The following is a 17,223-nucleotide window of genomic DNA, read 5'->3' as shown; positions in this document are numbered from 1 at the left end:
GAGAAAAGAAGGTTTAGGGGAGATTTGATAGAGGTGTACAAGATGATTAGGGGTTTAGATAGGGTAGACACTGAGAACCTTTTACCGCTAATGGAGTCAGCTGTTACTAGGGGACACAGCTTTAAATTAAGGGGTGGAAGGTATAGGACAGATGTTAGGGGTAGATTCTTTACACAGCGGGTTGTGAGTTCATGAAATGCCCTGCCAGTAGCAGTGGTGAACTCTCCCTCTTTATGGTCATTTAAGCGGGCATTGGATAGGCATTTGGAAGTTATTGGGCTAGTGTAGGTTAGGTAGGATTCGGTCGGCGCAACATTGAGGGCCGAAGGGCCTGTACTGCGTTGTATCCTTCTATGTTCTATGTTCTATGTTCTATAAGTGATCAGATGTGTAGGTGGGGGTAATGTATTTGATGTAGTCTGCTTGGACTTCAGCAAGGCTCTTGATAAGGTCCCACAAGGGAGACTGATAGCAAAGATAAGAGTTCATAAGATCCAAATAAATTTGATTAATTAACTGGATCAGAATGGGCTGAGTGGCAGGAAACAGAAGCTGATGGTTATAGGATGTGTCTCTCACCTGATGTCTGTGAGCAATGAGCTTCCACATGGATCAGTGTTGGGGCCTTTGCTGTTTGCAGTACCTATAAATGATTCAGACTTGAATGTAGTTGATTCGATCAGTAAGTTTGTGAGGATAGCCTTAGATTAGACAGAGCATAAACATGCTGTCAGATAGGTTGATCACTCCAGATAAGTGTGGTAAAGCAATTGGGCAGGACAAACACAGGAATAGTAAACTGTGTCTCAGTTATTACCATCTCAGAGAAAGCTCAGTTTGGGAAATAAAGAAAGAAAATTAGGTAGGCCTTTGGCTTCAATACAGGTGGTTCATAGTTTCTACTTCACCCACTAAGATAAGAAACATACTCCAAAGAGCCACCCAATTAGATCTACCTTCCTGATATTTCAGAGTGGTCTGACATTTTTTCCTCCAACCAGTTATCCAATTCCAGGTTAAAATTTGGTGTTTAACCTTTCTCCAACACCTTTCCATGTATAGCATTCCAGACATAACAAGCTGCTTTTTAAAAAAAAAACTCCAGTGTACTTCTACTTCATTTGTAAATTACCTTAACAATATAGCCCCTTGCATTTAGCGTTCTCTCACCTGGAGTACTGTATGTAGTTTTGGTATTGTCGTGAGTTTTCAAGCCACGCCACAGCACATTAGCCTGGGATTACTGATTGCCATTTGGGGTGGCATGGTGGCTCAGTGGTTAGCACTGCTGCCTCACAGCACCAGAGTCCCAGGTTCGATTCCAGCCTCTGGCGACTGTCTGTGAAGTTTGCACACTCTCCCTGTGTCTGCTTGGATTTCCTCTGGGTGCTCCGGTTTCCTTTCACAGTCCAGAGTTGTGCAGGTCAGGTGAATTGGCCATGCTAAAATTGCCCATAGTGTTAGCTGTATTAGCCAGAGGGAAATGGGTCTGGGTGGGTTGAGCTTTGGAGATTCGGTGTGGACTTGTTGGGCTGAAGGGCCTGTTTCCACACTGTAGGGAATCAAATCTAATCATCATATGAGGACAAACCTTCTGGCTATGGGAGGAGCACAATAAAGGTTGACAGACTGATTCCTAGGATGGCAGGACTGACATACGAGGAGAGATTGCATCTGCTAGGACAATATTCACTGGAGTTTAGAAGAATGAGGCGAGGGGTGGGGGGATATCACAGGAGCCTATTAATATCGAACAGGGCAATGCAAGAAGGATGAACCCAATGACTGGGGAGTCCAGAATCAGTCACAGTTTAAGGAAAAAAGGTAGGCTCACTCAGACTGAGATGGAAAGAAATTTCGTTACCAGAGCCTGTGGTATTTCTGCCATAGAAAGTGGTTGAGGCTAAAATGTTGAATGTTTCCAAGAAGGAGTTAGATATAAAGCTAAAAATCACACAACACCAAGTAATAGTCCAACAGGTTTATTTGGAAGCACTTGCTTTCAGAGCATTGCTCCTTCATCAGGTGATTTTTATTTATATAGTACTTAGAGCTAAAGGGATCAAAAGACACTTGGGTGGATAAGCAACCATGATCATATTTAATGGTGGAGCAGTCTCAAGCAGTCTCCTACTGTTTCTATTTTTTGTGTTTCAATAGAGCATGTTTTCTCACAGGAATGAGAAACTTCAGTTTTGAGACATCATACAATCATAAGTTATAGGAGCAGAATTAGGCTATTTGACCCATTGAGTCAGCTCCACCATTCAATCAAAGCTGATAGTTTCTTAGCCCCATCTGCTGCCTTCTCCCCATAGTCCTCACTCCCCTTACCAATCAGGAAACCATTAATCACAGTCTTAAATACAGTCAATCACTTGGCCTCCATAGACATGTGTGGCATTGAGTTCCACAGATTTATCACCCACCCCCAATCACACACCTCCCCCCAACTTTTTGATCATAGAAATTTTCCTCATCTCAATTCAAAAGAGTCATGCCTTAACTCTAAAACTGTGCCCCAGTCTCTCTAGGACAGTGGAAACACCTTCACTATGTCTGCTGTATCCTAACGTCTCAGTATTCTGTAAATTTCAATCAGATCCCCCCTCATCCTTCTAAACTCCATCAAGCACAAGCCTAGAGTCTTCAGCTACTCCTCATATAATAACTCCTTCATTCCTGGGATATTTCTTATAAACCTCATCTGGACACCCTCTAAGGCAAGCACATCCTTCCTCAGATACAGGGCATAAAACTATTGACAATGTTCCAAGTGTGGTCTGACCAGAACCTTATTCACCCTCAGCAGTATATCCCTGCTGTTACTATCTCAAAATGAATGTTAAAAGTGCGTCTAAGCTGCCAACTGAATCTGCATGTTAACCCTATGAGAACACTGAAATAGGACTCCTAAATTCCTTTGTGCTTCAGATTTCCAAGCCTTTCCCTATTTAGAAAACAGTCTACACCACTTGTATTTTATCTGCTACATCTTTGCCCACTCTCCTAGCTTATCCAAATCCTCCTGCAGCCTCTATATGTCCTCATCACTATTTGTCCGTGAGGACAGGCTGAAGAAGTTGGATTATTCTCCTTGAAGAGGAGACTTGATCGGGATTTTCAAAATCATGACTGGGCTAAATAAAATAGATCAGGAGACACTTTTCTGAATTGTAACAGAAAAACAAATAAGAGGGAATTGATTTAGAAAGATGTGCAAATGAAGCGAGGGTGATGTGAAAAATTGGCTTTCATAGAACAGTTAAGGTGTGGAAGTCACATTCTGGAAATGTGGTTGATGCAGGTTCTGATATCAGTCAGTGTTAATACTGATTAGTGTATCAGTACACCATGGGCAGCATGGCTGCTCAGTGGTTAGCACTGCTGCCTCACAGCACCAGGAACCTGGGTTTGATTCCAGTCACGGGTGACTGTGTGGAGTTTGCACATTCTCCCCGTGTCTGCGTGGGTTTCCTCCGGGTACTCCAATTTCCTCCCACAGTCCAAAGATGTGCAGGTCATATGAATTGGTCATATTAAATTGTCCATAGTGTTAGATGTATTAGTCTGAAGGAAATGGGTCTGGCTGGGTTGCTTTTCGGAGGGTCAGTGTAGACTTGTTGGGCCAAAGGGCCTGTTTCCACACTGTTGGGAATCTAGTCTAAACTGAGATATTCACTGGATGATTACTTGGATAGAAATGGTGTGCAGGGATTGGCACTACATAATAGAACTGGTGCAGACACAGTGAGCCAATTGGCCTCATTCTGTGATGGAACAATTCTTTAATTTAAGCATCTCTGATTGTATTCAGCAAGACAAAATCCTGCAACTTCATCCTAACAGTATATATGCATATAAACTACAGCAGTTCCGGAAAAGAGCTCATTATCACCTTCTCAAGGGTAAAAAGGAATGGGTAGTAAATGCTATCCTTGCCACCAATTTGGTAAGAACTCTTTTTCTTACTTTTCATTGCTGCCAAAAAAAAACTCTTCCACATTCTGACTGTACCCAAAGGTATCTCTAGTGAAGCAGCAGTAAATCGATGAATTGTTCCTGTTGCTTTTGCATCTAAACTTTCCTGACACCTGCAAATTCTATTTATGTCCACGGCGAAGTCTATTTGTTACGATTTTACCCATTGATTAAAACAGTTAATATTGTTTTGTAACTGCATGTTTACCTCCATGCTGCTTGTACTACCACCTGCCTGTCAGAAGTCACATAACAACAAGTTATAGTCCAACAGATTCATTTGAAATCACAAGCTTTCCCAGCACTGCTTCTTCCTCAGGTTGTGAAGGGAAGCATGCTTCCACCTCACCTGATGAAGGGGCAGCACTTTGAAAACTTGAGATTTCAAATAAACCTGTTGGACTATAACCTGGTGTCATGTGACTTCTGACTTTGTCCACCTTAGTCCAACACCAGCACCTCCATATCATACCTATCATGCTCATCCAAGTCATTAGATCCCAGTACAGTTCTTGTGGATCATCAACAGTAACATTCTGCTAATTAGAAATTCACATTCCATTTGAATGAATTTCTTTGCTCATTTTCTGCTGATGTTTCATCTTAAGCCATTTCCTTGGCAATTTTCATCAGTGGTGGTTTATTACTCACTCCCATCCTCAGGGGCAGGACAAACAGGCAGAACCCAAGTCTATCTCAGCCAGAAAGCGAAATGTGCCTATGCTGTCAGCTTTATTTAAAGCACAGATTAACTTGAAAAACTACAGAGCCAACTAGCCTTCTTCCAATTAACTCGGTTAGCTATTATCCATTATTTTGGCTTCAGCAACTCAGCCATTTCCCTAAACAGCTCAATCATTTAGAGTCAGAGACATGGAGATGTACAGCATGGAAACAGACCCTTCGGTCCAACCCGTCCATGCCGACCAGATATCCCAACCAGTCCCACCTGTCAACACCCAGCCCATATCCCTCCAAACCCTTCCTATTCATATACCCATCCAAATGCCTCTTAACTGTTGCAATGGTACCAGCCTCCACCACTTCCTCTGGCAGCTCATTCCATACACATACCACTCTTTGTGAAAAAGTTGCCTTGAAGGTCTCTTTTATATCTTTCCCCTCTCACCTTAAATCTATGCCCTTTAGTTCTGGACTCCCGATCCCAGGGAAAAGACTTTGCCTATTTACCCTATCCATGTCCCTCATAATTGTGTAAACCTCTAAGGTTTACAAACCTCAGCATCTGATGCTCCAGGGAAAACAGCCCCAGCCTGTTAAGCCTCTCCCTATAGCTCAAATCCTCCAACCCTGGCAACATCCTTGTAAAATTTTTCTGAACCCTTTCAAGTTTCACAACATCTTACCAATAGGAAGGAGACCAGAATTACATGCAATATTCCAACAGTGGCCTAACCAATTTCTTGTCCAGCCGCAACATGACCTCCCAACTCCTGTATTCAATATTCTGACCAATAAAGGAGAGCATAACAAACGTCTTCTTTACTATCCTATGACTCCACTTTCAAGGAGCTATCAACCTGCACTCTTTGTTCAGCAACATTCCCTAGGACCTTACCATTAAGTGTATAAGTCCTGTTAAGATTTGCTTTCCCAAAATGCAGCACCTCACATTTATCAGAATTAAACTCCATCTGCCACTTGTTAGCCCATTGGTCCTTTGTTTTCAATTCCGTGACTTTAACTTTAGTTAATGGTTTCTCATTGATTGCCTACTAGAAATCCAAATATATGTCTGTAGACATTCCCTGGCCACTACTTTAGTGATCTCCTCATAATCAGCTTCATGGCTTACCCCTTAGAAATGCATGCTGACTTTTTTTTAAAATAGGACAATAGTATGTACAATTTCTCAACCCACAGAAATGGCTCCTGCATCAAGTGATCTTTGCCAGAACATCGAAATCAGCCTCACAGCCTTATCATCTCTGGGCATTTATGGTTGTGATAATTTTAATTCCAGTGACTTTCTTTAATATCTTTTGCCTCAGACTGCTTAATGTTTAGACTGTCCCATCCTGAACGCCTCAGAAGTTGCCTTTGATCTCTTGTCAACCTGTATTCAGTAATCTGCGTCCTTCCATAGTGCTCAGACCATTTACAATTAAAGTATAATTACTTGGACTTTTCATTATTCAAACCAATCAACTTCACACTTGCTAATACCAAATCCTGTTGTCACTATGTAACCCATTGTCAAAACATGTGGCGCTGGAAAAGCACAGCAGGGCAGGCAGCATCCGAGGAGCAGGAGAGTCGACGTTGCGGGCGGTCAGACCCTCAGATCAGGAACTCCTGATGAAGGACTTATGCCCGAAACGCCGAGTTTCTTGCTTCTCGGATGCTGCCTGCCCTGCTGTGCTTCTCCACTCTGACCTCTCCATCATCTGTAGTCCTCACTTCCTCTTAGTTGCTGAAAAAATATTTAGTGCATCTTCTCAATAATCCTTTACAGTTCCTTCACTCACCTTTCAAAGTCCGTTTATAATTGAACCTCTACTGACTGCTCCTTAATGGAAAGTTTTACAATGAGTGCGCAAAGGGAGTGAACTTGGACACGTTTCTGCAGCAAAAATGGTACAAGCAGGTGAACCACGCCAGACTGTGAGGGTCAATCGAGTTCAAACCCTTTGAAGAAATCAACTTTGACGATTGAATTATTATAAATGTCTAACAGCTGGAGTCTGCGAGAGACGACAGCGTTTAGTCATTTCCCACTTTGATTGTTTTGCAGGCGGTGATAAGTTAATATTGATCCTAAGCCACGTGTGCAGATTGTATTCTGACCAACGTCGCCCTGTTATTTATTGAGTTTTATCCCATGGTTCTACAGCCGCGGGAAAGGTGCATAGTTTAGGCGTAGCGACTTGTGTTTTTTGCCAATTTAGTTAAGAGACTTAAATCACCAGCAACACAGTATCGAACAATGCTTTATTGTTTGCAAGTAAATCGAGTACACTTTAATACTGATACAGTTCACACCAATCTAAATCCTCATGCTACAAGAACGGACACGAATACAGTGCAGCACCTTGTATTTGCAAAGTGCTCTGTTCGGACATGGCCATTTGTTTTAGCACAGGGCGATTAGCATTGCGGTATCCCGAAGGCAGCCGGTAAAAAAAAACAACTTGCTCCAATCCAAACGGAGAGCAACGACTTCACAAGCAACCTGGCAAATAAAAAACACAAAAGAATAGTCACAATCAGTGTCGACCCTCCCCAGACCCCGCAATAGATAAGACAATGCAACTTTGTCACCGACTTCAAGCTAACACGTCAACATTAGCCCGTTCTTCGAAGTTAAAAATCACACAACAACAGGTTTAATTGGAAGCACTAGCTTTTGGAGCGCTGCTCCTTCATCAGCTGGTCACTCCTTCTTGCTAATTCGTTGTTGGGATGTGGACGAGTGTTAACCTCAGTCTAAGGTCTGGGGTCTTTCTGCAGAAGTTAACTAAGGGTCCGTTCAGGTATCGGACCATCCCTGAGCTTCAACGGCATGTCCATGGAGGCCTGCACACTTTGGTTTGCTGGATAGAATCATACACCAATATTTGTTTCTCCACATGCTTCTGTGCTGCACCGGACTACTCCAGGGACGGGGTATGTTTTTATGAATAAAGTATATTTTTTGACATTAAAAAAAAAGTTAACCTGCATCGCCTGAAGCTGTGAAAGCTTTGTGGAGAAATGTGCACGTTAGCCCACACAGATTATTGCTGGACCAGCTGAACATTTCTAAATCTGCGCTTTGAGTTGCGATAACTTTTGAGAACTACAAGACCAGCCGCTGGTCCCTGTGTGCCATTTACCTGAGAGAAGCCGGGGATGGGAGTCCAGCCGCCCGTGTTGCCGATGGCCTGCCCGATGGGCTAATGGCGATGGTGATGATGATGGTGAAACATAATGGCTCGGCGGAATCGAGGAGTCTCTGATCTGTCAACTCCGGGAGCTGGGGCTGCTCAGAGGGCGGCCCGCCAAGCGGCCCGAGTGGACTTCAGGCGCTTGATGCTGTTGAGGTGTTTCCTGATGAGGAGCTGGAACTTGCTCTTGTCTTTCATGAAGCTGGGGTAGGAGCTGCTCTGGGGGCTGCGCTCGGCGGTGGGTCCCCAACAGCCCGAGCCGCTGCCGCTGCTGCTGCTGGCTCTCTGCTCTTCCCACCCAGCGAGGCCGCTGACCCGGACACAGCTTCTCCTCCCCAGCACCGCGCTCCTCCCCCTGCCGCCCCTCACCTCCGCCAGGTCGCCTTCAAAGAAAAGTGACTCCTTCCTCTTAATGTGCGGCACCTCTCCGAGGGCAGGGAAGCCGTAAGGGGTGGTGATTTTCTGCAGATGGGGCAGGGACATGGCAGCTCGGGTCGGGGGGTCGGAGTGGTCCCCAGCAGCCTGGCCCCCGCAGCTCGGCCTCTTCTGAAGCCGCTCCCTCGCCACGTTGGGCTCGGAGCAGCTCCTCTCGGAGCTGGGCCTTTCCGGGGCTTGCAACCGGCCCGAGAGCAGCAGGTCTGGTGAGGAGGCGCCTCTCTGAGCTCTCTGACCCTGCTCCCGCGGAAGGGGGATGTCCAAAGGCGGGATGAAGAACTTGGGGATCCGGTCGGGAGTCACCATCACGCTGAAGATGTCCTTGGAGCTGTGGCAGCGCCGCTTCTTGTCTGCTGTGACAACTTTGGCGTTGGCATGCTTGGACCAGGGCAGCATACTTCCTATGTTAGCTTTGAAGGAGATGTAAGAAGTCTTGGATACCATGTATGCACGGACTCCGGGTCACCTCGGAGACAGTTGTGCTAGCGATCTGCAGGAAGCGGCTGTCTGCAGCTATTTTTAAATGATCTTTAACAGGTAACGTCACTCACTCACCCTGCGTCAGTAACATCTTTAGCCTGTCTGACTGGCGCTCCGATTCCAACCTCTTTACATCTTGAACGCACACAACACGCACAGCAAAACAAACAGAAACACGCTGCAGCTCCGGAGGTGCGCTGTTTGGAATAACTATTTCCTGTGGCTGCACACTAATGGGGTGCAGTGGAAGAGAGGGTGAGGTTTACCAGTGTCCTGAGCGTAGCCCATCGCTCAAACATCCCATGCCACAATTGCTCCTAGTTTGGAAACGGTGTCTGACAGTGCATTACCCATCGTGTTCTCACAGGGGAGACCTGGAACAGCCAGGCGCCGCTGTGGTGTGGTAACAGTCGCGAACCTGTTTCGGAACGCACATGCTCCTCTGGATGTTATCCATTGATTTCACTTAAATTTTGGTTCTGATGTGCTTATTCGTCACAGCCAAAGCGGCTGTGGAAAACAAAATGAACCCATAACACAATGTTTAAAAAAAACACTCCCGCGTCATTCAATGCAAACAACTCTTCAAACAACCTCCGTATGTCACTTTCCTGGAACACTGAAGTTATCAGTCATATGAGAAAAGGGAAACATGAAAGAAATTAGAACTTGCCGGGAAAATGCATTTATAAAGATTCCTGCACGAAGTGTTTCACGGCCAATGTCGTGTTTCTGATCACTTTTACCTACCAGAGGGAACGGGTAGGTAGAATTTATCGTTGAAAAGGACACATATTTGACAGGACAACGACTTCGCCACATTTGATTTTGGTTTTGAACTTAAACTCTTCAACACCAGGTTCTAGAAAGCGATTACCTGAACCACAGCTGACAATCTCCAGTGATACAGAGTCCCTACAGTGCAGAAAGTGGCCATTCATGCCATCGAATCTGCACGGACCCTCCTAAAAACATTCCACCCAGACCTGCGTACCTGACCTGCTCCTATCCTCATAAGGGTAAAAAATGAGGTCTGCAGATGCTGGAGAAGGGCTTATGCCTGAAACGTCGAATTTCCTATTCCTTGGATGCTGCCTGACCTGCTGTGCTTTAACCAGCAACACATTTTCAACCCCTATCCTCATAACACCACAGGGGATTTTCCTCATGACCAACCCACCTGACCTACACACTACAGCTGCAATGTTTAGTATAGTTATTGCACTTCAGCTGTCCAAGGCGGGAATTGATCACGGTCCCTGGCACAGTGAGGCATCAGTGCTGACCACTTAGCCACTGTGCCTCAATGATATGTGAGCACACCCAGCATCCAAACTGCCCACAGTAAAAAGTTTCGGGTGGCAAGGACCTACTTCTGATGATGCTGTTTATGGGATAAACACTCCCCGGGGACCTGGGCAGATCTCCCCTGTTCTTGAAAAATGCCACTACAGTTTGTCTATCCACCTGAGAGACCAGGAAAGGTCGCATTTTTAATTTCAATTATCCTCAAGAGGGGTTCTCTGACAATTTAACCATTACTCAGCATGCACTTGAAGATGAGTTGGGCATCATTATGGCCAAACTCCAAGCTGGTCTACCTGAATGTATGTTGAATAAATTAATTTCAGCATTGAAACACCCAGACATCTGTTACATGTCAAACACAACTAGATCCTCCAACTTGACCAGTGGACTCTCCAGATTACTACACCCAAAATGACAGCTCACTGTTTCAAGGTAGTTAAAGTTAAAAATCACACAACACCAGGGTACAGTCCAACAAGTTGATTTGGAAGTACTAGCTTTCAGAGTGTTTGTTGTGTGATTTTTAACTTTATCCACCCCACCAGCTCCTCCACATCATGTTTCTAGGTAGACAGACACTTGTTCTTTCCAACAGAACAATCAAGCAGGATGTATTTACCAAAAGATGAAACTCTGACTGGAAATTCCTGGGCACTTGGTGATGGACTGGGATATGGGAAGGCCATTAAAATAATGCAGAAGACATTGGTAGAGGGTGTCCCACATCTTTCTACCGCATGCAATCTTGCCAGAAATGGGGAAGCCACCAAGAGGGGGGGCTGCCTGTTGGAAGAGCAATTGAGTCACAGAAGTTGATTAGCGTTCAAGACCAGCACGATCCTGTGAAAATGTAGGATAAACATGGCAAAGTTTGGGAATCTTGGATGACAAGACAAATTGTGTGCTTAGTCAAAAAGAAAAAGGAGGCATAGATAAGGTTTATGAAACTGAAGACAGGCAGAGCCCTTGGAGAATATAAGGACAGCAGGAAATAAATTAAACTAGGAGTTAGGAGGGCTAAAAGAGGCCTTAAAATATACTTGGCAAACAGGATTAGGGAAAATCCCAAGGCAGTTTACATGTATATAAGAAGCAAGAGGGTAGCTAGGGAAAGGGTAGGTTCACACAAGGACAAAGGATGGAATTTATGGGTGGAGCTTCAGAAGTGGATGAGATCCTTAATGAAAACTTTGCACAAGTATTCACAAAGGAAAAGGACACGGTAGGTTGTGAGTCACAGGTATGTTGGGAAGTGGTATGTTGATATTCTAGAGCATGTCAGTATAAATATTGAAGGTTTTCAGTTTTTTTGAAAAATATGAAGATAGCCAAACCCCAGAGCCTGGTGGAATCTATCCCAGAACACTGAGGGAGGTGAGGAAGGAGGTTGCTGGGGTCTTGTATGAAATCTTTGAATCCTGTTTAGTCAAAGGAGAGATACCAGAGGACTTGAGAATAGACATTGTTATTCTTTTGTTTAAGAAGGGCAACAGGGATAATCCAGGAAATTATACATCCGTGAGCCTTAAATGAGTGGTAGAGAAACTATTGAAGAAGATCCTTAGGGACAAATTTATTCACATTTGAAAAAATATGGTTTTATTAACAATAGGCAGCATGGCTTTGTCTAGTGAAGGTTGTATTTCACAAAACTGATTCAACTTTTTGAAAGAGTGACAAAATGATTATGAGGGCAGGGTGGTAGACAGTATTGAAAATGACTTCAGCAAGGCCTTAGATAAAGTCCCTCATGGCATGCTGATACAGAAGGCAAAGTCACATTGAATCTGCAGTGACTTGGGAAGATGAATACAGAACAGGCTTGGTCATAGAAGACAAAGAATAGCAATGGAAGGGTATTTTTCTGACTGGAGATCCATGACCAGTGGTGTTTCACAAAGATCAATGCTGGGATTTGTTGTTTGTAATATATGTCAATCTCTTGGATGAGAGAATAGGTTGTCTGATTATTAAGTTTGTAGATGATACAGAGATTGGGACATCTGTGGATAATGAAGAAAATTGCCAGAGGATACATCAGAATATAGATCGGCTGGAGACTTGGGTGGAGAAATGGCAGATGGAATTTGATCCAGTCAAATGTGAGGTGATATATTTTGGAAGGTCTAATATAAGAGGGAAGATTACAACAAATGGCAGAACTCTGAGAAACATTAACATCAGTTCCCTGAAAGTGGCAACACAATTGGATAAGGTGGTCAAGCAAACATAAGGCATGCTTGTCTTTATCAGTTGTGGCATTGGGCATTAAAATTGGCCAGTCATATTGCAGCTTCAAGGACCTTTAGCTAGGCCACGTTTGGAATACTGTGTACAGTTCTGGTCAACACACTACCAGAAGGATGTAGAGAAGGTACAGTAAAGGTTTACCAGGATGTTGCCTGGTTTGGAGACTATTAGCCATGATGAGAGATTGGACAAACTTGGCACGTTTTCACTTGAACATCAGAGGCTGATGGGTGACCTGATGGAAGTTTATAAAACTGTGAGAGACATGGATAGAATGGATAGTCAGAGTCTTTTTCTCAGGGTAAAATGTCAGTTACTAGGAGACTTAGGTTTAAGGTAAAAAGGGGAATGTTTAAAGGAGATTTGAGAGGCAAGTGTTTTTACACAGAGGATGGTTAAGTGCCAGGAATGTACTGCTGGAAGGGAGTGGTGGAAACACACACAATAGCAATATTTACAAGGCATTTTGACAGAAGAATTAACAGGCAGCGAATAGAAGGATTCGGACCGCGTGAAGGTAAAGTGTTTTTAGTTTAGAAAAGTGTCACATATCGGTGCAGACTTGATGGGCTGAAGGGCCTATACCTGTGCTGGATTGTACTTTGTTCTTTGAGATTTTGTACTTCAAGATCACTTCCTGCTTCTGTGGGTAATTTGCCTAGATCAGGAGGGCTCACTGCCACATGAGACCATTATATATAAAATGGCAGGTTCTAAGGAGGCAGATAGGGCCGGGCCCTTTCATATGAGCATTGTATGGCTCACAGAGGGACAACTGGGCAACAATAATCACTTTTTATGCCCAGCCCTGATTGTTATCATCTACTGGGATCAAGCAAGGATGCTTCAGAGCAAGTGCAATCAGGAAATGGCTAATGGTAATATTTAAATCATGGATAATTGGATGAAATCTTGATTAGGTATCTGTACGAGGGACAAATAATTAATGGTATTAGATTTTTGTGACAGGTAAGCCGAAATAAAGCTCTATTGAGATTCTGTCTAACCAACCTTCAACCTGTCATATTTTACACCAATGTCCCCTAAACCCATTTTCCCACCTTCCAAGTGCTGTTCTATGGTGGTGACCTTTTCCAACAATTGCAAGCTCAGCAATGACCACTGTCAGCAGTAATGCTGCTGAGCTATTGGCCTTCTATTGTGTCTCCTGCATTTCCTGGATTTGGCTGCTGTCCTTCGATAAAAGTCTCAGCAGTAAGCATTTAATTATTCATCTTTTGATAAAGGCCATCCCAGTTCCTGAGGCCCACCAAAATAGAGTCATCACCTGCCTCTGGCCCCAGTGGTGAGACCTCTGCCCTCTCTACAAAATCCAAACCACCATTTCTTAAAACTGCAGCGTGCATTGCCACTTCCAGTGATGCAGGCCATACCAAAGAATGAATGAGTAGTAAGTCATTCACCAACCCAGAAATAATAGATTCTCCCATGAAGTAGTCATATAAAGAATAATTGTTGTTAAAGGACATACCAGATTCACTTAAGCTCAAAGCATTTGAGTTGCTATGACTTGAGGCAAATAGTATAATTCAGAACTGAAACCAGAAACCTGACAGCAAATAACATTAATGATATGCCCTGTTCAGTTTGTCTAAATGGACAGATGTAGTTTGATGCAAAGGAAGAATTACGTAACGAGGAACTCCAGTTACAAAGATAGATTGGAAGAGTTAGTTTATTTTTCACTCACCATTCACTGGAAGAGGGGAATGCTAGACTAGCATTTATTGCCCAGAAGGCTGTTGAGTCAATCATTTTTGTGGGCATGAAGTCACATATAGGTCAGACCAGATAATTTCCTTCCCTAAAGGATATTAGTGAACCACACGGGCTTTTGCTCTGACAATTGACAACAGATTCATAGTCATCACAAGTCTCTCAATTCCAGATTTTCATTGAACTCAAGTCCCACTGTATGCTGTGGCTATATTTGAGCCTAGACCTATAGAATATTACCTAGGTCCCTGGATTAGCAAGGTAAAAACAATGACTGCAGATGCTGGAAACCAGATTCTGGATCAGTGGTGCTGGAAGAGCACAGCAGTTCAGGCAGCATCCAATGAGCAGCGAAATTGACGTTTCGGGCAAAAGCCCTTCATCAGGAATAAAGGCAGTGAGCCAGAAGCATGGAGAGATAAGCTAGAGGAGGGTGGGGGTGGGGAAAGAGTAGCATAGAGTACAATGGGTGAGTGGGGGAGGAGATGAAGGTGATAGCTCAGGGAGGAGAGGGTGGAGTGGATACGTGGAAAAGGAGCTAGGCAGGTCGGACAAGTCCGGACAAGTCATGGTGACAGTGCTGAGCTGGAAGTTTGAAACTAGGATGAGGTGGGGAAGGGGAAATGAGGAAGCTGTTGAAGTCCACATTGATGCCCTGGAGTTGAAGTGTTCTGAGGCGGAAGATGAGGCGTTCTTCCTCCAGGCGTCTGGTGGTGAGGGAGCGGCGGTGAAAGAGGCCCAGGACCTCCATATCCTCGGCAGAGTGGGAGGGGGAGTTGAAATGTTGGGCAATGGGGCAGTGTGGTTGATTGGTGCGGGTGTCTCGGAGATGTTCCCTAAAGCGCTCTGCTAGGAGATGCCCAGTCTCCCCAATGTAGAGGAGACCACATCGGGAGCAACGGATACAATAAATGATATTAGTGGATGTGCAGGTAAAACCTTGATGGACGTGGAAGGCTCCTTTAGGGACTTGGATAGAGGTGAGGGAGGAGGTGTGGACACAGGTTTTACAATTCCTGCGGTGACAGGGGAAAGTGCCAGGATGGGAGGGTGGGTCATAGGGGGGCGTGGACCTGACCAGGTAGTCACGGAGGGAACGGTCTTTGCGGAAGGCGGAAAGGGGTGGGGAGGGAAATATATCCCTGGTGGTGGAGTCTTTTTGGAGGTGGTGGAAATGTCGGCGGATGATTTGGTTTATGTGAAGGTTTGTAGGGTGGAAAGTGAGCACCAGGGGTGTTTGGTCCTTGTTATGGTTGGAGGGGTGTGGTCTGAGGGCGGAGGTGCGGGATGTGAACGAGATGCGTTGGAGGGCATCTTTAACCATGTGGGAAGGGAAATTGTGGTCTCTAAAGAAGAAGGCCAACTGGTGTGTTCTATGGTGGAACTGGTCCTCCTGGGAGCAGATACGGCGAAGGCGGAGGAATTGGGAATATGGGATGGCATTTTTGCAAGAGATTGGGTGGGAAGAGGTGTAATCCAGGTAGCTGTGGGAGTCGGTGGGTTTGTAAAAAATGTCAGTGTCAAGTCAGTTGTCATTAATGGAGGTGGAGAGGCAGTCCAGCAATAACACCATTAGGTCATCATTCCCCCTCGTGCTGCTCTTAAGGCAAGATTGAGAGGAACTTTTATGGATGAATTTAAAATCATGAGGTCTGTGAACAGATTAGAAAGGGAGAAACTGTTTCAACTTGTAAAAAGATTGAGAATCAGAGGAAACTAATTTAAGGGTAATGACAAAATGTATCAAAGGTAATATAAAAGTTTTTTTGACACAGTGGATGTTTAAGATTTGGGATGTTCTATCTGAGGATTTACTAAAGGAAGATTGAGTCACACCTGTCAAAAATTATTAGATATCAAACTGCAGAAAAAATATTTTCCTGACGTAGTCATTCTAACTGAATCATATCTTACAATATCCCAGCCATTACCATCACAACCACTAGATATGTCGTGTCCCACCAATATGTAGACTAACCAGACATGGCAGTACAGTAGTATACAATCAGGAGGGGGTTATCTGGGCAGATTTTAACAATGCCTCCCAGACCTATGCAATCTCCTGGCATCATCTAAAACATAATCTAAAGGAAACCTCCTGCTGATTGCCACCTACCACAGAGCTGAAAAGTCAGCTCTCCTCCATGTTGAACACCATGTGGAGTATGCAATAGGGCTGACTATGGGCACAGAATGTACTTTGAATACAGGAGTGTCTCTATAGTACCATTGTTGACTGAGCTGACTGAATCCTAAAGACGCAGCTGCAAGGTTGGACTTGAGGTAGTTGATGAGGAATTCAACACTAAGTGATCACCAGTCAGTCCTCATGGAGTCAACGTCCCACCTTCACAATAAGGATATTATTCATTGTGTTTGGCAGGCAGAATAGGATAGATGTCAAACAGATCGAACAATTCAAGTTTGGGCATTTATAAGACCCTGTGGACCATCAGCATCAGCAGAAATGTATTTACTCACAATCTGTAACTTCATGAGCTATCATTTCTCTATCATTACCATCAAGTCAGTAGATCAACCCTAGATCAACAAAGAATGTTTCAGAGATTGGAGTCATGTCTAGCAAAAAGGAAGATTGCTATGGTCGTTGGAGGACAGTCATCTTAATAACAAGGGTAAGGGCAGCAGACAGATGGGAACACTGCTATCTAAAAGTTTTAATTCAAATAGCACGTCAAACTGATCTGGACAATATCTCCATTCCTTCATAGTTGGATCAAAATCATGCAACCTCCCCCCCCGCCCCCCCCCCCCCCCGCCACTGCACACAGTACTTTGTATGTGCTGACACTGCAATGACTTCAGTGATTCATAAAAGCAGTTCACCACCAACTTCTTCAGGGAAACTCGGATGGGCAATAAATCTTGGCCCAGCTGGTGATGCCCACATTCAATGAACACACAAATTCATATACCGGGCAGAGTTTCAGAATAATGGACCAATTCTTAAGGATTGCGATGAGCATAACTTCTTTACTTGGAAGGTCTCAATCTTTGTAATTTCTACTCCAGTGTCTGTCAATGCATAACCATTGAATATACTTAAAGCTGCAGTCTTGATGGTATTTGATGTCTTGGGAGATGAAGGAATATGGGGAGCAGGCAGGAAGCTGCAATTGAATCC

General features: G+C 44.3%; 1 protein-coding gene across 1 annotated transcript; it reads right to left on the bottom strand.

The window, feature by feature from the left end:
• Positions 1-6,916: 6,916 nt before the first annotated feature.
• LOC132818726 (C2 calcium-dependent domain-containing protein 4C-like) lies at positions 6,917-8,775 on the bottom strand. The gene is made up of 2 exons (XM_060829772.1): positions 7,818-8,775; positions 6,917-7,174 (listed from the first exon to the last, which is right to left on the bottom strand). Exon 1 carries the CDS (start codon positions 8,745-8,747, stop codon positions 7,968-7,970), a length of 780 nt encoding a protein of 259 aa, XP_060685755.1. The 5' UTR covers positions 8,748-8,775; the 3' UTR covers positions 6,917-7,174; positions 7,818-7,967.
• Positions 8,776-17,223: the final 8,448 nt, after the last annotated feature.

Source organism: Hemiscyllium ocellatum, chromosome 1 (assembly GCF_020745735.1).
Source record: "Hemiscyllium ocellatum isolate sHemOce1 chromosome 1, sHemOce1.pat.X.cur, whole genome shotgun sequence".
Taxonomy (NCBI): Eukaryota; Metazoa; Chordata; class Chondrichthyes; order Orectolobiformes; family Hemiscylliidae; genus Hemiscyllium; species Hemiscyllium ocellatum.
This window is presented reverse-complemented; position numbering and strand designations above follow the sequence as displayed.

Excerpts from the sequence above, each read along its gene's own strand:
- LOC132818726 (XM_060829772.1), bottom strand. The coding sequence starts at position 8,747 with ATGGTATCCAAGACTTCTTACATCTCCTTCAAAGCTAACATAGGAAGT.